This window comes from Carya illinoinensis, chromosome 1 (assembly GCF_018687715.1).
Source record: "Carya illinoinensis cultivar Pawnee chromosome 1, C.illinoinensisPawnee_v1, whole genome shotgun sequence".
In the NCBI taxonomy this organism is placed as follows: Eukaryota; Viridiplantae; Streptophyta; class Magnoliopsida; order Fagales; family Juglandaceae; genus Carya; species Carya illinoinensis.
The window spans coordinates 41546632-41568649 of NC_056752.1; the positions used below are offsets into that span (position 1 = coordinate 41546632).

Genomic DNA, 22018 nt, shown 5'->3' on the forward strand with positions numbered 1-22018 from the left:
ACTCTGTGTGCATATCAATGCCTCTATAGTTGTAAAAGACAATGAACTACGGAAAAGATCCAATATACAACCTCCGGTACTAAAAGCTGACTCTGAGGCAACGATGCTAATAGGGATGACCAAAATACAGCGGGCAATCTCAGAAATGATGGGATATTTCTTTGAGGTATTCTTCCACCATCCTAATATATCAAAATTATCATCATCATCTTGGACCATATCTGCTGACAAATAGTTTTCTAACTCAGAAACCACCTCCGTAGATTGATGAATTAGTGTGGGATTCTGTGCGAGGGTCTTAATCCACGTCATTCTGTGCTTCTTTGTAGGAGGCCCGATCACGGTGTCTGTAGAAGGCGTTGGGGTCGGTGTATGTGTCTTCGATGTAATACCACCTTTAATTGTATTAAACTCATCATACAATTTTTTTAGGGTATCTCCGGCCAATTCACTAATAAGTTCAGTCCATACCTGATTGTGAACAAATCTCAACCCATATAACAAGCCTGAAACTTTCAGACGGGGATCAAGAATAACAGTCACATATAGCAAAATATTCATTCTAGTCAAATCTCCCCAATACTTGTCATATTTTAGCATCATGGTCATTGTCATCCCTCTCATTCTTTCATTGGAACCCCTATGCATATCTTCTAATTTTTCCTTTATCATACATATTTGTTAACAAAACCCATGGGATGTAGGATACAAAGAATAAGATATATTCAATGTGACATCATAAAATAATTCAAGAAAATCAACAAAAGTAGAAACTACCACCCAATCATCATCATTAGGCTTTCGTAATCCCCCATGCTCATCAAAGTATTTGATATATTGGATGTTTTCATCACCCAATAATTGAAAGGCTGTCTTATATTCTTGGGCCGCCTCCAACATCAAGAAGGTTGAGTTCCATCTGGTAGGAATATCAGTACAAAGACCCTTCTTCGATGTTATGCCCACAGCTTTTGCAACAATTTTAAATTTCTCCAATTTAGAAGGAGAAGACATCAAAAATTTCACAGCCATTCTAACTCGTGCAACCGAGTCATTAACATCTTTCAACCTCTCAGTCACAATTAACTTCAAAATATGTGCAGCACATCTAACATACAAATATTCACCACCCAAGAATGTCTTATTTGCATCTTTAAGATAATTCTTTAGATATGCCAATGCGACATCATTAGATGACGCATTATCAATTGACACAGACAAAACCTTTTCTAACCCCGACTCTTTTATTGCAGCCTCCAAGGCCTTCCCAATCGTCTCACCCTTATGATCAGTTATTTGACAAAATTTAATAATCTTTTTGTGCAAAACTCAATCGGCATCAACAAAATACACAGTCAACGACATGTAATTCATATTTTAGATAGAAGTCCAAGTATCGGTAGTGAGGCAAACTACCAAACCTGTCAATTGGCCCCTTAAAACATATTTATCACAAATGTACATCTTCTTAATATCTTTTACCACAGTGTGACGAAAATGAAGTACAAATCTCGGTTCCAACTTTTAGACAAATTCTTGAAACCTTTTACTCTCCACAAACTGAAAAGGCAGCTCGTACATGACAATCATACGAGCTAACTTCCTTCTACACTGATCGGGGTTATATTTCGTATACCCCTTCAATGTTGGCCCCCCAGCCCCACTACTCTCATCCGCCATTTTAAAATCTAGTATAGATTGACCCTTTTCTACTAAAGATTTTAAAATTGGACTCTTCTTGTATTGTTCCTCTAAATAGACCTTCAGCTGGGATGTACCATGTTTCCTATAGTGAAATCCATACATTTTTTCACAGTGATTACATTTAGTTTGTAAATTGTTGGGGTCACCACCCTCTAGTTTGGTAAAGTGTTGCCAAACTATGGATACAGATTTCTTGCCCTGTGTGAGTTTCGGGGTAGGATAAGGTGTACTCGTTATAGGAGTAGGAGTAGGGTTAGGTTCTGGGATAGGAGTGTTGGCTGGGGCGGGCGAGCTATCACTGAAATCTGAAGACATTCCTGATTCTCCAACAAAAAAAAAAAAAAAAAAAAAAAAAATTCAAAGTGCAATCTAACACAATCATCAAAAACTGCATATAAATAGTAGACCCACACATCTTTTGAATTTTTTTTTTAGGGGTTTCATTAATTGAAACCCCAAAAGGCCTTTTGGGGTTTCAATTAATGAAACCCTTCAATTAACATGTATGCATAAAATTATTAAAAATCATATATAATGTCATTCAAGTATTTAATATCATGTATAAAAGAGTATAAAATATAAAATAATAAATAAATAAATAAATTAAGGTTGATAGTAAGTTAGTGACCATTTCATCTTAGTGGTTTCAATCAATGAAACCCAAAAAAATAACAATTGGGTTTCGGATTGGATTTGGGGTTCCAATCCGAAACCCTAAATTGGATTAGAACCCTAAATCAATTTAGGGGTTTCATTGATTGAAATCCCAAACAAAATTAGAGTTTCGGATTGGAACCTCAATTTAATTTAGGGTTTCAATCCGAAACCCCAAATCAATTTAGGGGTTTCATTGATTGAAACCCCTAAATTGATTTGGGGGTTTAAATCAATGAAACCCAAAAATAAAAAATTGGGTTTCAGATTGGAACCCTATAAATTAGGATTTCAATCCCAAACCCTAAATCAATTTAGGGGTTTCATTGATTGAAACCCCTAAATTAATTTAGGGGTTTCAATCAATGAAACCCAAAAAAAAAATAATTGGGTTTCGAATTGAAACCCTAATTTAATATGGGGTTCCAATCTGAAACCCTAAATCAATTTAGAGATTTCATTGATTTAGAAGTTTCAATCAATGAAACTCTAAACAAAATTAGGATTTTGGATTGGAATTCCAAATTAAATTGGAGTTCTAATCAATGAAACCCCTAACAAAATTAAGGTTTTGGATTGAAACTCCAAATTAAATTGGGGTTGCAAGCCGAAACCCTAAATCAATTTAGGGGTTTAATTGATTAAAACCCCCACCCCAAACAAAATTAGGGTTTCGGATTGAAATTCCAAATTAAATTAAAGTTCCAATCCAAAACCCTAAATCAATTTAAGGGTTTCATTGATTGATTTGGAGATTTCAATCAATGACCCCAATCAAAATTAGGGTTTTGGATTGGTTGTTTGGGGTTTCAGATTAGAACCCCAAATTAAATTGGAGTTCCAATCCGAAACCTTAAATCAATTTAGAAATTTCATTGATTGAAACCGCTAAATTGATTTGAAACACCAAACAAAATTAGGATTTCGAATTAGAATCCCAAATTAGAGGGTTCCAATCCGAAACCTTAAAATAATTGAGGGGTTTCATTGATTGAAACCCCCAAATTGAGAGTTCCAATCCGAAACCCTAACCCCTAAATTGATTTAGGGGTTTCAATCGTGAAACCTCAATCAATTTAGGGATTTTCAATACAATAAAATTTACATAAAAAACCATCAATTTAGACAGAATCCGAAACAATCACAACAAAAAAAGAAAACCCTAAAACTGAATACTTTCAATACACATGCACAATGATCAAGAATCCACAGTACACAAGTCACAAATCTCATCCTCAATCTCCGATTCAACTCATCCTTCCTCCAATCTCCGATCAAAACTCAAAAAAAAAAATCAACAAAAAAAGGAGAGAATTTATCGTGTACCGTGCAACGTGCGTCCGGCGTCGTGCGAGAAAGAGGAGAGAATGAGAGCAACTCCAAGGACTGGTTGCGAGAGGGAGGAGGGAACAGGTATTGAGGTAGGGGAGAGAGAGAGAGAGAGAGAGAGAGAGAGAGAGAGAGAGAGAGAGAGAGAGAGAGAGAGATTTTGAGAAGAAGTGAAGAACTACCAAAAGGAAGGGACGACGCGAGGGGAGAGGAGGCGGTTTAAGTTTTTTATTAAAATCAAATGAAACGGCGACGTTTTGTAATGGACAAAACGGTACCGTTTCATATATAAACTAGTTTTATTATATACATAAATATAATATAATATATATAATATATATAAGTAAACGGGCCGAAGCGGGAGAAGAACAGACAAGGGGGAGGTTGTATCCGTCCCCTGCCTCCACTGGAGGGCAACCCATACGGGCGGGAGCCCCCCACCCCAACCTTGCGGTGCGTATGCCCCGCCCCGCATATGTTGGGGTGGAGCAATGAGTCCCGAGGCCCCACTGCCCACCCCTAATAGTCAAGCTACAAATAACTACAAGTCATTTCTCATAACTGCCTCCAGCACACTTCCAATATATTCTTCTGTAAATATTCTCCAGCTAACAAACGTAACCAATCATGATGTAAAAGTTAGTTAGTTATTCTTTTCTGTATATAAGTTGACTTTTGTAAAGCAAGTTTTCATATAAGGAAAAATAAGAATTTTCCTCCTCCATCGATTAGCTCTCTGCTTTCATCTATTTTTTGCTTCCTTACATTCAGACGTTACTAGTAATACAGACTCAATAATAGGTAGTCTCAACCATCTGAAAATATCATGATTCTGTCTGGGACAACACTTTTATCTCATAATAATATGAAACCAAGACTAAATAAAAGAGAAACTAACTCTCCAATTCTTACTTAACATATTTAGCAAACCACTCCAACAGGTTCTGATGGGCCTCCTCAGCAGGCTTCACAGCTGCTTCATCTTTTACATCATATCTAACTGTCCAACCGTGTGCAACTTTCGGGAATATCTTAACATAGCCATCCACCTAATAATAATCAGAATGATTAGATTAAGGCGAGGCAAAGGATTCATGCAAGCAACTTCAGGTTTTTGGCGTAAGGCTTTGTCAACAAGTCTCACGCCCTGAAGTATTTGACAAGAAGAAAAAAGTTGTTACCCTAAAGCTTAAAAGCAACTTTAGAATGCAAACAATTCTAACTCGTTAATTCAAAAAGTATATCCCAGTGCGGAATCAACAGATATGTCATGAACATGCTATAGCAAGCGCCTAAAAGAAAGAAGGGCACAAAACAATCTAAACACATGAAATTGAGGCTACAACCTACAGCAACCGTGACTATATTCCAAAATGATAAAAAAAAAAAAAAATAGATACAAAACTTACTCCTTTTCTTTTGTTTACTCAAGAATGTTGTTGTCCAAGGAAAAGAAAATCCTTGAACTTGGGAAAAAAGCAAATAAATTATGGTAACAGGTAAACACTGTAAATCTTTATAGAGAATGAACAACCACACGGAGAAAATACCAAATGATGTGATCTTCCTACCTCAGATCTGGCAGTTAAGACCTCCTCAAATTGTTTCAGCAGTTCAGGTGGAGAAATGTGATCAATCTCTGCTCCTAGTATTGCAATAGGAGCCTTAACCCCTGCAATTAATTCCAAACATTGACCATTAAACTATAAAACAAGCAATTTTATTTTTCAAAATAATGCTCCCTCTCACTCTTTTGCTATTCCTTGCTCCAATGACCATCCAGATTCATGTGTGATTAGATAAAGGTAGCGACGATTTGTTTGCAACCAATTTCAGAGTGGAATAACACAAATGTATAAGAAATGATTATCTAGAATCTAGGCCAATAGCTTGTATATTGGTACGAGAACAGCAAATAAACACCCCTTGAACTCATTTTCAGAGTATTAGAAGTGCTAGAATTTATTTCCCAAGGGTGTATCAAAAGACAGATTAATGATCTAGCGAACAAACACATACTTCTTGAATATTTGAGCACTGGAATTCATACCCTTGATATCATCGACAGTGACAAGTGAAGGATGTAATAGCACAGCAGCTTGGATAAGCTCAGCCTTTGCAAGTTCAACCACAACCTTGGCTGAGAAAATGCAAAGTTCAAATATCAGTTTCAAAGCAGTAAGAAGATAGCGACTTAAAATACAAAACTTAAAAATCAAACTAGTTTCCAGCTGAAAAAAAGAAAAAAAAAATCAATTTTCTAGAATAAATTCAAGGGGAAGAGAAGAGAGAGAGATGGGGGGTGGTTCTTTTTTTTTTTTGGGGGGGGGGGGGGGGGAGAGCGTGGGGGAAAGTCTGCAAAACTATGACGATACACTACCCAAAAAAGAATAGCAAAAACAGACAAATAAGAACTAATGGAGAAAAAACTCACCTCCCCAGCAAAAACCCGCAGCCCCAACTGCAGAAAAACCTTTATTTTTTACAGCTTCAAGTACTGGCTTTGCCGCTTCAAATCCCTTATCCTTTTGAAATTATAACAGAGCTTCAGAAACTAATTGTGTATGATGGAAAATTTATCAGGATCGCCAATATTAATTATTATCATAAAAGGTGGATGTAGCCAGGTATTTCAAGAATTTATGAAATATGAACCATCTGTTCCTTTCAGCAATAACAATAAAGAAGTTGTGCAGTGGAATCCACACATTTCTTCAGGCAGACAAATTTGTAAAACTCCCAAACTCCCGATTGAGGCCCCCAGAATTTATTCCAAAATGTTAATGCAGCAGTACATTCAATTTTTGCAAAAGGAAGCTTTACAGTCTACACCAAAAAGTTATAAACAATTGCCCGATAAGGATTACAATCTAGTACCCACCGTTCCATGTTCCTTAATCCAAACTGGTATAGGTCTATGCGTATTTTCAGGCACATAAGGATCTCCACAAAAAAAGTCAGGAACCACCACAAAAAATCCAGTAGCTGCAACCTTGTCTGCAAGCTTCCTTTAATAGAGAAAGCAGCTGAACATTATTTTTCAGAAGCAAAGAGTTCACACAAATTTAAAAAGTTGATAGTGATGTGAACGTGTAGATAACACTATGGCTTTGAAAGAAAACATCTTTATCTTCACATTTAAAAAATGAAAGAACTACGAAATACATTGAAGTGCCCACTATTTGACTAAAATGAGCCAGGGAATTTTGGATCGATAGCTCAGATTGAGGAAAAAGAAAGTCATCTTAACAAAAAGTCATGATCTAAAAGGAATTTCATCTTGCAGAAAGACAGCTAAAAATAACTTTAAGCCACACAAACCTATACCCAAATAGACAAAAGAGGTACGAGAATCAGCCATACCTCAAGTTTGGAGCTTCATAGCCTGCAGGAACAAATCAAACATCTAAAAGGTCAAAAGACGATGGGGCTAAAAAACTAACATAGCCAATAATTTTGTAGCGGGTAAAAATGGACATTCATATATCAATAATTTGTTCAACAAGATTCAAACGCTCCCTTAAATTTATTTTTCGATATCCCAGTCAAGTTTAGCAAAGAAAAATAAATAATAAACAACTGCAGAAGAATGGCGCAAAAATTTGTGAAAATGGCTAGAAAAGACACCAATTATCATTAATACCAGTTTTTATTAGAGTATGCAAGTATCAAATTATGGTATCAATCAAATCAATCTTGAATTTGATTGCTGGTCATATCAAGACATCAGTAGATGTAGATTCTTAGGGCGGAAACCCGTAACTTTGTCTTCTATATCTTCTCATTTCTGTTCTAAATTTCTATTTTGTTACAAAATCTTAAAATTTTTCGGAGCAAAACCAAAGATGACTGAAGATAGACTTTCAACCTTCGGTGGTGATCAATATCCCAACGTTTTTTCTTTGCTTTTGATTCTCCAAGATCTGATCTTTTTGCGGATTTTTTTTTATTATAAAATCTAGTTCTCTAGAACAGAAAAATTCCAAGGACAACGAATTTCCCATTATAACCGAAGGTGCTAATGAACTTTCCTCGATATTCATACTCATAACCCAAAACAGGGAAAAAAAAAAATGAATAAATTCTACAACCATTTCATCCGCGAATCAAGTTAAACCCCAAAATCCAAAAGAAAGCACTTCACAATCCAAAAATCAACACCGACTACCAGATAATGGTTTGAAGTGAGAATAGAGCACCAAACAAAAGTGAGAAAAAAACAGTTGAAGAGATGTGTAGGTACCAAAGACGTCAGAGACGAGAAGGACGGCACGCTTGGAGTCGGCGGATCCAGAAATGTAGCTGCTAAGGCCACCGAGCTGTTCAACATGGCCAGCTCCGGCGCTTGGATTCAGGGTAGGTGGGTTGGAGCAGCACTGAGGGCCGGACATTCTCTTCCTTTGATCGGTCGATGGAACAGAAACACAGACACACTCTTAATACTCTTCAGCCTTCCGGAATGTACACCATTTCTGGTTAGGCAGCTGGAATTTATAGAAAGTCGTTTTTTTTTTTTTTTTTCTCTCTTTTCTTTTTATTTCTCGGCAGAAAAGTTGTGGTCTGGCCCCCCTCCAAGTAGATGGACATACTTTTGGGTGATTCTAGAGCCATCGCTGGGCTCTGTTGGCAGCTCTTGTTAGGTTAATTTTTTTTATATTATTTTTAAAAAAAAAAAATCTTAATAATATTAAAAAATATATTTTTAATCACTAAGAAAAAGAAAAAAAATTAAGAGCGGGATCCGGCAAGGTTCTTAATTTTATTCTATATTTTTTTCTTTAAATAAAATACTATTCTCACGTAAAGTTTTTACCGAAAGTGTATGATTAAAAAAGTATTTCAAATGAATTTATGATTTTTTTAAAAATATTTAAATATTTTAAATAAATATTTAAAAAAAAGTAAAAAAAAAAAAAAAAGGGCGGATTCTTTCTGTGTGGACATAGCATTGTCTTTTGGCAATGGGTATATGCACGTACTTACGTCATCTGTGACGCCTCGTTTGCGGCTTGCACAAATCAAAAAAAACAAAAATCTAGTTATAAATATAATTATATATTAATGTTTGTATTAATTTATTATTATTAGATAAAAAATAAATTTTATTAAAAATAATATTAATTTAAAATTTAAATATGAAAGAATTAGTATTGATATGTATATTAATACGTGACTTTACTTATATGTAATAAAATTTTATCTAAATTAGGTTTAAACACGAAATGTGTTAGGTTTAAGTGAGAAGGAATGAGGTCGAAAGATAAATAAAATATTATTATAATATAATTTTTAATATAATTTTATTTTAAAATTTAAAATACTTAAATTATTAATTATATTTTATTTAAAAATTTAAAAAAAATATAATTATTAGATAACTCTTAAATCTGAACAAACAAGGCCTAAGCTCACTCCCGTCGTTACATGTTTTATACCGTGAATATTGAAATATTGATAGAGAAAAGATTCTTTAATAATTTTTTTATATAATTATATTTTAAATGATAATTTCTTTTATAAAATAGACCGGTAGCACGATAATGACTACCGATAAGTTAGATTTTTTTTTTAATTTTTTAATTTTTTTCATATCTTTAAATATTTGTTTTTAAAAAAATAAATTCACGATATCATTTAAAAAATATTTTCCTAATCATTGAGTAAAAAAAAAAAATTGCATTGAGACCCATCCTCAATGAGTGTAGATTTATTCTATAAAATAAAAATTTTGTTACATATAAGCAAAATCGCGTACTAATCTGCGTACTAATACTGATTTTTTCATATTTAAAATTTAAATTAGTATTATTTTTAATAAAAGAGCATTGCTACTCATAAGCCCCATACACCACATATCACATATTTTTTATTTTTTAAAATTTTTTTAAATTTTTTTTTAGATTTATTCTTTTTAAATTAATTCAATTTTTCTATTTATTATTCATATACTAAACATTTGATAAAATAAAAAAAATAAAAAAATTTAAAAAAATAGATGGTGTGTAGTGTATGGGCTTATGTTTAGAATTTTTCTTTTTCATAAAGATAATACCTAAAGATGACTTCGTAATATATAAATATCTCCATTTTAAAATATAATTATTAAACAAAAGTTATACATGTACTTAATTTTTTCTTAATGATTAAACATATTTAAAAAATATTTAAAAGAAAAATTAAAAAAAAAAAAAAAAGAAGGAAAAAAGTCATTTGTATTGTGTGCATATTTGGAGTGCATGCTGTCCTGGCTTATAAATTCTTAACAATAAATTATTTATGAGATTCCAAAATACGTAACGATTTATGAGTAATATTATATACAGTTATAAAGTGTATAAGTATCATATAGTCATTTTAAAAAATAATAAAATTTATTATTAAAAAATTAATTTTTTTATATAAATTTTATATTTATTTATTTTTTTAAAATAATTACATGATACCTACACACAAACAAACGTAACTATCATTTCTCGTGACTTATAAAAACAAAACGTGATTTATTTTTGGCTCAAAATGGATTTCTGTGTCGTCTCCAATTCCATCTAATAACTAAGAAGAAAGAAAAGCGCCTCCATCCTCTTTTTCCTTTCGTTACGGTATCAACCTACCTTCTTACGTAGGCTTTTTGTTTGTCTTTCTAAGATTCTTTTCCCTCAAAGTTGGATACGTCCCAATCTACAACTCTCCGATCAAACTCAGCCGACATGAATCCCTGCACCACAATATTCTCATGGTGTAATTTATTAAATAAAAAATATTTTAATTATAAAAAAATTATATAAAAATAAATATATAAATTAATATAATTTAATATAATATATCAAATTGTAAAATCACGTTTATTTTAAAATAAGTAATTCGATAAATTCACGTCGTTTATTTGTTAAAGTCATATTACAAGTACGGCCATCACATCAGAGTATGTGCCCACGCATTGGCCTCACATGTCACCATTGTTTGCACCTACACGCACAGACATTAATGGAATCCTTGACTTTTGATCTTCAAGATTTGTTACACACCACCAACACGCGAGTTTCATGTGCCGAGATAGCCACTCCTTTGCGGCCTACCTAACACAAGGACCATGACAAATCACCTTCTTTGGTGATTCTCTCTTTGGTTTTGTTAGGGAAACAAATCCAGACCTCTGGCCTTCTGCAGGCTTTTATCTTTTTAAGCAAGTCATCTATTTCTTGTGCTGTTTGCTTGTTTAGGTAGTCTGTACTCTTCTTTTGTATGCCTAATTTTATTTACACCTCTAGAGTTGAAGGCATCGCCATGACTACATCCATAAAGCATGCAACTTTTATTCATCATCAACATTATTCAAATTCATACATACTACAGGTACAGGTAGTCTCGACCATTTGGAGAGACTACGATTGCCACGACATTACAATAACGTCCTTGTCCATCTTATTTAATACTATAAACAAAGACCTAACACAACTTGACAATCCTCACTTGACACACTTATCAAACCATTCCAACAGGTTCTGATGGGCCTCCTCAGCAGACTTCACCACTGCCTCATCTTCAACATTGTACCTAACTGTCCAACCGTGTGAAACTTTGGGGAATATCTTAACATAGCCATCCACCTGAGAAGAATCGGGATTATTGATTGATTTCATGAACAAAAATTGGGAAAAGATGGGTAAATTTTGCTCATGATGGGTTGTTTACATGCAATGAAGACAAGCCATAGCTACAGTAAGGAAGATTGATCCACGTTTCAGAAGATGATGGATCATTACGATTAGTACTTGATTTATTTGTTTGGAAAAATTTATTTAACAACACTCATCACAAACCCCGACCATTCTCCTTACCACCAGAGCCAAGACCAAAGAGTGGCAAAGACACCATGGCAAACACTAGCCAGAGTGTCAAGAAAAGATTTAGAGATGTAATCCAAAAGCCTTTTGGAGCTACTTTTTGCAGGCGAAAATTCTTATCCCAGCACAGGAGTCCAGAGATATGCCATCAACATGCTATAGTAAGTGCCTTATTACGACACTTGTGAGAGTGCAGGCTGTGTTTTCATTTATGCGGTCCATCTAGGCAGAAGAGAATTTGTGTGTGAGAGAGAATTTTATTTTATTTTAGTTTTTTTTGTTTTTTTGGGGGGAGGAGGTTAGCAAGAGTTGCACATCTCATGTCTCATAGAGCTTCGCTAGCACACCAATGAAGAAAAAGCAGAACACAGAACATGCTATATGCATGAAATTAAGGTTGAAGGACTTGTGACTATATTTCAACATGCAAAATATTAAGTACAGCCAGGTCCCCTCACTAAGGAATCATAAACCATAACTATTAGATTTAGGGGTTGTTTGGATGTTGAGATAGTTTCATCTCATCCCATCTCAACATCCAAACAACACTCAAGGGGATGTTTGGGAATGAGATGAGATGAGATGAGAACTCTGTGAATAGTAGTGAAATGATTTGTGAATAATAGTGAAATGGTTTGAGTTATGATGTTTTATGGGTTTTGGGAAAGGAGAGAGAAAAAGTTTAATAAAAATATTATAAAGTTAATATTATTAGAATATAATTTTTTAATATAATTTTTGTTTTAGGATTTGAAAAATTTGAATTGTTTTTTGTGTTTTGTTTGGAAGTTTGGGAAAGTTGTAATAATTAGATAAAAATTTGAAATTAATATGTGTATGTTTGTTTACTTAAGAATGTTCTTATCTAAAGAGAGAATTTTCTCAATTAGAAAACAAAAGCATATAAAAAAAGGTAACAATCGGAACACTAAGTGTAAACCAGCTTATAAATATGAATAACAAGTGAAAAGAAAAAAGACAGAAAAAAAAAAAAAAAAGATAAAAAGACTTGATCTCCCACCTCAGGTTTAGCAGCTAAGACTTCTTCAAACTGTTTCAAGAGTTCAGGTGGAGACAGATTGTCAATCTCAGCGCCAAGTACCGCAATAGGAGCCTTGACCCCTGAAATTCGTTCCAAAAATTGACCATTATACCGTGACACCATGAGATATATGTGCACTGTGACACTGAGCCTGTACTTGAATATCATCTGACTTCAATAGAAGTCATTTCCCCACGATACTGCAAAAGATACTTTTAAGTTCTGAAATTACAACAACATCAAGTGCAGCCTAGAGGTCAAAAGGCAGGCTTGGGATGAGTTGTAGACTGAGAGATCCTAGGTTCAATTCTGATTAAAAGTTTTCCTCGATTACCTGACACATGGTTCTGATGGGTGGGAGTCATCCATCCAGGGAGTTTACTTCCCCAGGAATGGGTCGACTTGGCGAGGTTCCACATAGAAAAAGGTTCCAAAATTGCAGAATAATAATGAAGTGAAACTAAAATATAGAGTTCTGGAAGATTTAAGCACTGGAATCCATACCTTTGATATCCTCCACAGTGACAAATGAAGGATGTAATAGCACAGCAGACTGGATAAGCTCCGACTTTGCAAGTTCAACCACAACCTTGGCTGAGAAGATAACAAAAGTTCAAATATCAGCCTCGTTTTTAAGCATTAGAATGCAAGCGATTCGACACATTAGAAATATTGATCAAACTTCAATGTAAGCAACACTTGAAAAGTAGATGCCTAGATTCTTTTGTGGGTAAGGGGATGTCAGGGGTGACTAAAAAGCAAAATGAAAAAACAAAAGATAAAAGGAAGGACAAACAAAGAAGAACTAAAAGAAAAAACTCACCACCCCAGCAAAATCCTGCTGCCCCAACTGCAGAAGCACCTTTACTCTTTACAGCTTCAATTACCGACTTTGCCACCTCAAATGCTTTATCCTATCGAAATAATTACAGAGCTTCAGATACTATTAGTGCATAACCGAATTATGTAGTAATTGGTAGAAAGCTACAATTTATGGTTGAAAAAGGTTGATGCAAGTTTGATTGTTTAATAATTTATGAAGTATGAACAATCTGTCACTTCCAGCAATAAAGAAAGAGATTAGCCAACTGTGTGCATGCAACCATCTGTTGCTTTCAGCAATAACAAGAGGGAAATTGGCCAGCTTAATCTCCATGCATATTCAGGCAGCCTAACACATGAGATTCCCAAACTTCCCCCGAGGCCCTCTGAACTTAATCCAAAAAATGCAGTAGTATATTCAAGTTTCAGGGAAGGTTCCAACGTAAATGCATACAGGCAAATATGTACACACACAAACACATGTGGATTTATGTAGAAACAATTTCCAGGCAAGTATTACAGTCCAGGACCAACCCATCCATGATCCTTAACCCAAACTTGAAAAGGCCTATCAGATTTGTCGGGCACATAGGGATCTCCATGGAAGAAGTCCGGGACCACAACATAAAATCCAGCAGCTGCAACCTTGTCTGCAAGCTTCCTTTTAACATGGAAAGCAGCAGGCATTAGTTTTCAGAAGCAAAGAGTAAGCACAAATTCACAACATTGAGTGTGTGTGTGTGTGTGCAGATTACTTGTTCAAAATGACATAACACAGCTTGGAATAGATAAATACACAACTATTTTACCCACTTCCTAAATGAAAGAAATATGATGCATTAGAAGTGCCCACTATGTGACAAAATTATGTTAGCCAAGTTAGTCAATGACTTGGAATTTTAAAGAAAATATCTTTTACTTAAACCTAAAATGATAAGAAGTTCAACTTTGCACAAAGATTGCTAAAATGGCTTTATCTAATACGCAAAACCCCCAAACTAGATGAAGAAAGAGATATGAGGATAAGCCATACCTCAAGTTTGGAGCTTCATAACCTGCAGGTAAAATCAAACATGTAAAGTTAGAAGATGGCAGTGGTAGTTAATTAACCTAGCCAATTATTTTGTAGCAGGTACAGAAGGACATGTATGCATATCGCTTGTTCAACAAGAATCCTACCACTTCCTCTCTCTTTTTTCTAATCAGAATCCCACCACTTCCTTAATACTCAGTTTTCATATCCCAACCAAGCCCAAGAGGGAAAAATGAACCAATTAGTTAATTAAAAATATAAGAACAGAGAAAAAATTTACATAAATGACTAGAGCACAAATGACACACCAAATCGTCACGAAAAGATTTCTGGAAGCAACATCAGGGATTAGTGAAGTTAGAACTTCAACCTTTGGTTCTTCAGCACACATATATTCTAAGAAAAACAAATTTTCGATGATAATTGAAGCTGTTGATAAATTTTCTCGATATTTATTAACAACAATAAATCCTAAAAACTTCAAGTCCCATGTTACATAGACGTCACCAGCAAGCGTGAGTGTCAAATTATGGTCTCTTACGTCACCAGCCGTAAGAGAGCCAATGGTTTGACAGAACGAGCGTTGGGGATAAAGTCTACAAACAGGTTCCTTATCCTTTTTTTTTTTTTTTTTTTTCCTACCATTGGCTCAAAGACTTGTCTGGTTTGGCTTCACAAATTTTTGAAACCATCTCATCTCCTCGTGACATCCAAACACTATGCAAACACAAACATTTTTCAATTTCAAATTTTCAACTTTTTATCTAATCAAACTTCAAATCAAAACACAAAAACCAATTCAATTTTCTCAAATCTCAAAACAAAAATAATATTAAAAAATTATATTCTAACCCTCTTTTTAACTTTATAATTCTTTTATTCAACTTTTTTTCTTTTTCTTTATCCAAATTCTCATATAAATCTTAATTCCAACTGTTTTATTACTATTTACAAATTATCTTATTATTATCCACAGATTTCTCATCTATTTCATCTGTGTAACTTTTGGTTTGAGGTGGTGTCAGTCGTCGACATCAAAAAATCGAAACTTCATAATCCAAAAAGCAGCACCCTGATCACAGCTTAAAGTAAAATAGAAAGCAAAAGTGACCAAGAAGATAAGTGTCAAAGAAAAGTGTAGGTTACCAAAGACATCAGAGATGAGGAGAACGGCACGCTTGGAGTCGGGGGAGCCAGAGACGTAGCTGCTGAGGCCACCGAGCTGCTCAACATGGCCAGCACCGGCGTTTGAGTTGAGGGTTGGTGGGTTGGAGCAGCACTGAGGGCCTGACATTACTTTTCGTCACTCAGCCAAAGGATCGCAGAAAACTCAAAACGCACCAGTAAAAGCAGGACTGTCTTGAGTTTGTTCGGAACGACGGTGGGAAATTTTCTAGTTGATAAGTAGGAGCGGTTCTGAGGACTTTGATAAAGACGTGGTCCGGTGATACCAACGGTGCGATTTTTAAATGACAAATGCTACCGTCGCTAATTTATATTTATTTTTGCCGAATTTTGCTGTTAATTATCTCATATACTGTAGCACTCAACGTACTTATTATTATTATTATTATTATTTTTTAAACTTTATTTTTTCTAAACTAATTAATTTCTTTTATTCACCATTCATACATCACATATTTGATAAAAAAAATAAAATAAAAAATAAAAAATTATGTGTAGTGTAAAGATAATGAGTAAATTTTTTTTTTTAATTTGCCGCTCAATCTTTAAAATATATATATAAATAAAATAAATAAAGAACATAATAACATTTACTCCTTTTGAATAGGTATGGCTTTTTAGAGTTTGTTCGGACCGACGGTGGGAAATTCATCCCTTGTGCGATTTTAAATAGGTATAGTTTTTGGGACCTTTATGTTGCGGTCTGTTAACAACAGAATCCTCACAACAGTCCACTGAAATTTTTTGTAATTACACCACAGCCCCTTACCAAGAGTTATATCCCTTGAATTTGTGCTTCTTCAGTACCATGTGTAACTTTTAGTTGTCGATAAGGACGAAAACTGATTTTATTTTGCACAATTAAGAGCATGAAAATCACTCCATTTTATCTCTTTATCATTTTAAAATAGAAAAATGCTCTAACCGTAAAGTGATTACATAAACATATTCTCACAAACTGATATAGTTTAATATGATTCGTTAGATTGTAAAATTATTTTTATTATAAAATATATCTAACAGATCAAATAATACCACATCAGTTTATAATAATTATGAGAGCGAGAGGCATCATTTGAGAGTCGGTTGTGTTTGGCCACTTAAAATTTTTATCTCAAACTCAAAATTCTCATCTCATCATTACAACTTTTCCAAATTTCAATATAAAATATAATAAATAATTCAACTTTTTCTTAACTTTTTCAAATTCTAAAATAATAATAATATTAAAATATAATATTTTAATATTTTATCTTAAAACTCAAAATTTTCATCTGAAAATTCTTAGTGGCCAAGCAAAACATAAAGCTACTCAAAGACTCGAAAGATGGTGTTGGAAAACTTTGGTACCAAACATATATTTTCTTTTGGATGTCGTTTTCTTTGGGTCTTTCTTTTAGGTTGGTATCTTGTAAGTTACCTCCCACTTTTACTTTGTGATAGCCAAATCCAAAGATAGCTCCAATCCTATCAACAAACAAGATAACTTATTCTCAACATATTTTATTACTATTAATTATTTTTTACATATTTTTTATTACTATTTATTACTTTTTATTATTATTTAATATTTTATTATTACTTTTTCATTACTATTCACAATACTTCTCAACTTCTCGCCACCCAAATCCAACCTATCAATTTTCTGAAAAAAAAAACCTTAATCTAGAAATAGATGACAGCTTCGAGGAAGACTATAAAAGCATATGGCAGCGAATAAGAAACAACATAGGCATTGGATGTAGTGTGTGTTAAAAATGCATGCAACTTTAACAGTTGTTCATAAGCAAATCAGATCAAATTCTTGGGTACTACAGCTTCTAAAACTCACTCCATATAATAAATAATAAGAGACCTAGAGGCCAGACGAAAGACGTCTCTCTAACTTGACATTTCCGACTCGCTTCACGCCTTCACATGCTTATCAAACCATTCTAATAGGTTCTGATGGGACTCCTCAGCTGACTTCACAGCTGCTTCATCTTCAACATCGTACCTAACTGTCCAACCATGAGCAACTTTCGGGAATATCTTAACATAGCCATCCACCTGAGAAGAATCAGCATTTTTCGATTACCATCATATGCAAAAACTGCGAAAAGATGGATGAAAGTATGGTTGATTGCATAAAGCGAAGAGAGACGAAGAATGACCTTCCAGGACAAGACAAAATCCTATCAACTAATCTCTTTACCACTGGATCCGAGGCCAAAGACACCATGCCGACTTATTAGCCAGAGTGGTGCAAGAAAAGATACTAAAGGAATCATGATATAACAGAGGATGGGGGCAGTAGAATTGAAACGAAGGATTCATGTAACAACTACAAGTTTTTGGTACAAGGCTTTGTCAATGAGTAACCCAACCTGAAGTATTTGATATGTAGAAGAATGTCGTAATTCTAAGGCTTTTCCAAGAGCAACTTTAGCATGTAAGAAATTCTTATTCATTAGCTCAAATTTCTGTCCCATTGGAGAAGGAATCTAGAGATGTGGCAAGTGCCAAATTATATAGCACGAGGCTTGTGAGAGTGAAGGTTCGGTTATCAATTATGCAGTCATTCATTAGGCAACCAATAAAGAGAGAGAAGGAGAGGGTTGCATCATGCATGTCTAGCTCCCATCACTGCCTCCACATTTGTAAAACGAAACAGCACATGGAACACAAAGACCAAAAAGGGTTTCACTACTCATCATCCCACACACCGCACACCTCACATTTTTTTAAGTTTTTTAAATTTTTTTGGGTTTTATTATTCCTAAACTAATTAAATTCGTCTACTCATCATCCATACACTACACATTTGATAAGAGAAAAAAAATGAAAAATTAAAAAATTATGTGTGGTGTGTGCTGTGTGGGGATGATGAGTAGAATTTTTCAAATTGATGTAACAGCTAATACTGTTGTAAACAAGTATATAAAAATGAATAAGCAAGGAAAGGGAAAGAAAAAAGAAAACAAAAGTCCGAAAGGTTTGATCTTCCTACCTCAGATTTAGCTGCTAAGACCTCCTCAAACTGTTTCAAGAGTTCTATTGGAGAATATTGGTCAATCTCAGCTCCTAGAACTGCAGTAGGAACCTTAACCCCTGAAATTCATAACAAATAAATTTGCGAGGATTGGTTTTGCGGGCAACTTTACTACAATAGCACCACCAGAAAAGAAATGATCAATCAGGTAAAAATTGTATTATTATAACAGGGGCCGAAAAATACATCGAGTAAGATGATATGATTTTTTTTTTTTTTTTTTTTTGTTGCTTTGAATTTTATAAAGCTAAAAGCTATATTCTTTAGCATAAACCACCAAGGCCGTAAGATGATATGATTGTATATTGACATACTGTAGGAAATAAGAGAGAGAAGTTTATTTCTGAAGGTGCTTCGAAAGACAATTTAAGTTATAAATTGCAATATATAGTTCTGGAACATGTAAGCACTGGAATCAATACCTTTGATATCGTCCACAGTGACAAATGAAGGATGTAAAAGCACTGCAGCTTGAATAAGCTCAGACTTTGCCAGTTCAACAACAACCTTGGCTGCGAAGAATATGAAGTTCGAATATTAGCTTCCTTCCCAGGCAGAATGCTATATGATTTGAAGTATTATAATTATTAAATTAACTTGTCTCCAAGTGAAGAATTAACAGAGAGAAACTCACCACCCCAGCAAAAGCCTGCAGCCCCAACTCCAGAAATACCTTTATTTTTTACAGCTTCAATTACTGGCATTGCATCCTCAAATCCCTTGTCCTATTGAAATAATTTTTGAGCATCATACTCTATTAGTCCATAAGCTAAAATACCATACAAGGTGGATGCCGCCAGGTAGATCAAGTATGAACTACCTATTGTTTCAGCAATAACAATAAAGAAATGGGGCAGCTGATTCCCAACATTTTCAGGCAGCCTAATATACCAAACCCCTAAACTCCTTAAGGAGGCCCTCAGAATTTCATCCCAAATGAGAATGCAGCAGTACTTTCAAGATTCACAAGCGTGATCTGAAACAAGAAACAAAATTTGAACTATATCTAGGCAAGTATTAAAATCTACAACCAACCGTTCCATGATCCTTCAACCAAACTGGTAGAGGCCTATCAACATTTTCATACAGAAATGGATCGCCATGAAAGAAGTCAGGAACCACAACATAAAATCCAGCAGCTGCAACCTTGTCTGCAAGCTTCCTGAAATAAAGAAAGCATCTGAAATTATTTTCCAAAGTGGAAAGTAAGCACGAATTTGCGAGGTTGGTTGTGCATGTGAGCAGGCATTTGTAGACTAATCAGAAAAGTCTCATAATATCACTTCTTATTCAAAATAACAGAAAATAGAATCGTACAGGCAGTCATACTTGACAATTGTACCCCGCTTCCAAAATGAAAGAAAAATGAAATATTTTAGACTTGCCCGCTATGTACCGAATTAAATCAGCTAAATTTTGTGTATGTATGGCTCGGAAGTTTAAACAAATGAACGTGTCACCTCACCTGGACCAAGAATAACAGAGTAAAAATATCTCAAAGAAAGACCCTTTTTATAAAAAAAAAAAAAAAAAACTCTCAAAGAAATACTGTTAAGAACAACTTAATGTGACAGACTATCCAAAAGCTATAAACTAGATGAAGGGAGATGATAAAGAATTATATACCTCAAGTTTGGAGCCTCATAACCTGCAGGACAAGTCAAACATGTAAAGTAGTTAGAAGATGGTATTGGTAATAAATTAACATAGCCAAATTCCAATGATTTTGTATAAGGTGCAGATGGAGACGCGTGTATTTTACTTGTTCAACAAGAACCCCATCACTTCCTTAATAGTTAATACTCATTTGAATATCCCAACGAACCCCAACATAGCAGAACAAATAAATAACAGCGTAAGAACAACAACAGTATTTAAATAAATTGCTAAAACGCACATCATCACCAGGAATATAATAGCAAATGTTTGGAGCGAAATCTGAGATATCTGAAGATGGAATTATACCCTTTTGATACCGATCAAAATCTCTCCTAGCCAAAAGCCTATACGTTAGAGCGGCCAAGTCAAATCCCCACGTCTGACAACTAGCCAACGACATCGACATCAACTTTTTTAACAAAACAAATTTGACAAGCCAAAAGATAAGATAACGTAAGAGATGACGAGAAGTGGCAGGACAGAGAGCGTGGTTGACTGTGAGTGTTGTCACGGCAGAGGCTGTCTTTGCTGTCCCAGACTCCCAAGGGCATGGAATGATGGGGAAGATTTTGCTAGGGTGAAAGGTTGAAGAGTGACGGTCCCCTCCCGAGATCTCGTAGAGATTGATTAAAAGCGTATTGAAAGGGGACGTAGAGAGAGCTCAGGTTCTAAGTTTTTGAGTGTAATAAACATGGTGCTTACGTGTGACCGGGGAATGTTTAACATAGTTAACGGAGAGTTGAAAAACTCTGTTACCAGAACAGGAATATTGCCAAGAAATGGTATTCTTTCAAAAAAGAGAAAAAGAAAATATTGCATGTCATCGGAACAGGAAATCAAACACTACAAAACACGGTCGCCACCCTCATGGCCACTGTCTCCATCCTCTTCTTCCCCTCCCTTGAAAACTAGAACCCATTGAAGTCAGGGGAGTGTTCGAGATAGAATCCTATTGTTCTTAAGTTTTGTTTACTTTTGATTATACAAGCCAATACTTCTTCGCAGAAATTCTTTACCATCTAATATACAAGGAAAACAATCCCAATGATCGTTGAAGGTGCTAATGCAATCGGAAAAATCATTTTCTCCATGAATCACACGTGAATGAATTCAAAGAACCCGAAATATAGTACCTTTACAACCAAAACAGCAATAACCATTACCATATCACAGTTTGAAGTGAAAACAAACAACAGGAGTTGCCAAAGAAAAAGTGTTGAAAATAAATATATAGGTACCAAAGACGTCGGAGATGAGAATGATGGCAAGCTTGGAGTCGGGGTGGCCAGAGACGTAGCTGCTGAGGCCACCGAGCGGTTCAACATAGCCAGCGCCGGCTCTTGGGTTCAGGGTTGGTGGATTGGAGCAGCACTGAGGGCCTGACATTCTTTGCAAGTCAACGGTACACAGAACAACGATATTTTCCTTCCTTTTTTCTACTTGACCGGTAAAATGTATGGTTTGGGACACAAGTTTGCACAAGCTCTTGACGCCACCAGATTTTCCATTCTCATGTATTTTAATCTATTATTAAATTAATTTCAGGAAGAAAAAGAAATAAAGTAACGGAGAATAGAGAATAGAGGCTCCAGATGATGACAATCGACTTACGAAGGATACAAGGAGATCGAGAATAGGATAAGGAATGAGGAAAATAATATTCATACATTTTTTTTCTATTACTGTACTGTACAGATGATTTTTCTTTTCCTTTT

At 34.7% G+C, this 22018-nt stretch overlaps 3 protein-coding genes across 3 annotated transcripts; all 3 read right to left on the bottom strand.

Annotated features, from left to right (window-relative positions):
• Positions 1-4382: 4382 nt before the first annotated feature.
• Positions 4383-8218, bottom strand: LOC122274530 (endo-1,3;1,4-beta-D-glucanase-like). The gene is made up of 7 exons (XM_043083568.1): positions 7931-8218; positions 7051-7072; positions 6569-6695; positions 6122-6212; positions 5738-5827; positions 5259-5359; positions 4383-4736 (listed from the first exon to the last, which is right to left on the bottom strand). The coding sequence occupies exons 1-7, from the start codon at positions 8076-8078 to the stop codon at positions 4596-4598; spliced, it is 720 nt and encodes a 239-aa protein (XP_042939502.1). The 5' UTR covers positions 8079-8218; the 3' UTR covers positions 4383-4595.
• A 2758-nt stretch (positions 8219-10976) lies between these two features.
• LOC122274539 (endo-1,3;1,4-beta-D-glucanase-like) lies at positions 10977-15892 on the bottom strand. The gene is made up of 7 exons (XM_043083573.1): positions 15575-15892; positions 14429-14450; positions 13930-14056; positions 13397-13487; positions 13078-13167; positions 12553-12653; positions 10977-11294 (listed from the first exon to the last, which is right to left on the bottom strand). The coding sequence occupies exons 1-7, from the start codon at positions 15720-15722 to the stop codon at positions 11154-11156; spliced, it is 720 nt and encodes a 239-aa protein (XP_042939507.1). The 5' UTR covers positions 15723-15892; the 3' UTR covers positions 10977-11153.
• A 1428-nt stretch (positions 15893-17320) lies between these two features.
• Positions 17321-21814, bottom strand: LOC122274551 (endo-1,3;1,4-beta-D-glucanase-like). Its single transcript, XM_043083583.1, has 7 exons — positions 21542-21814; positions 20271-20292; positions 19680-19806; positions 19279-19369; positions 19067-19156; positions 18603-18703; positions 17321-17662 (listed from the first exon to the last, which is right to left on the bottom strand). Exons 1-7 carry the CDS (start codon positions 21687-21689, stop codon positions 17519-17521), a joined length of 723 nt encoding a protein of 240 aa, XP_042939517.1. The 5' UTR covers positions 21690-21814; the 3' UTR covers positions 17321-17518.
• Between the last annotated feature and the right edge of the window lie 204 nt (positions 21815-22018).

What these genes read in the sequence shown, in the direction of transcription:
- LOC122274539 (XM_043083573.1), bottom strand. Translation starts at nt 15,722, where the DNA reads ATGTCAGGCCCTCAGTGCTGCTCCAACCCACCAACCCTCAACTCAAAC. An exon ending in CCTCATCTCTGATGTCTTTG is followed by an intron (nt 14,451 to 15,574) that starts GTAACCTACACT and finishes TTTTACCTGCAG; the next exon opens with GTTATGAAGCTCCAAACTTG. An exon ending in CACTGTGGAGGATATCAAAG is followed by an intron (nt 12,654 to 13,077) that starts GTATGGATTCCA and finishes AACGAATTTCAG; the next exon opens with GGGTCAAGGCTCCTATTGCG.
- LOC122274551 (XM_043083583.1), bottom strand. Translation starts at nt 21,689, where the DNA reads ATGTCAGGCCCTCAGTGCTGCTCCAATCCACCAACCCTGAACCCAAGA. An exon ending in CACTGTGGACGATATCAAAG is followed by an intron (nt 18,704 to 19,066) that starts GTATTGATTCCA and finishes TATGAATTTCAG; the next exon opens with GGGTTAAGGTTCCTACTGCA. An exon ending in TCTTAGCAGCTAAATCTGAG is followed by an intron (nt 17,663 to 18,602) that starts GTAGGAAGATCA and finishes GATTCTTCTCAG; the next exon opens with GTGGATGGCTATGTTAAGAT.
- LOC122274530 (XM_043083568.1), bottom strand. Translation starts at nt 8,078, where the DNA reads ATGTCCGGCCCTCAGTGCTGCTCCAACCCACCTACCCTGAATCCAAGC. An exon ending in TCTCGTCTCTGACGTCTTTG is followed by an intron (nt 7,073 to 7,930) that starts GTACCTACACAT and finishes TTGTTCCTGCAG; the next exon opens with GCTATGAAGCTCCAAACTTG. An exon ending in TGCGGGTTTTTGCTGGGGAG is followed by an intron (nt 5,828 to 6,121) that starts GTGAGTTTTTTC and finishes GCATTTTCTCAG; the next exon opens with CCAAGGTTGTGGTTGAACTT.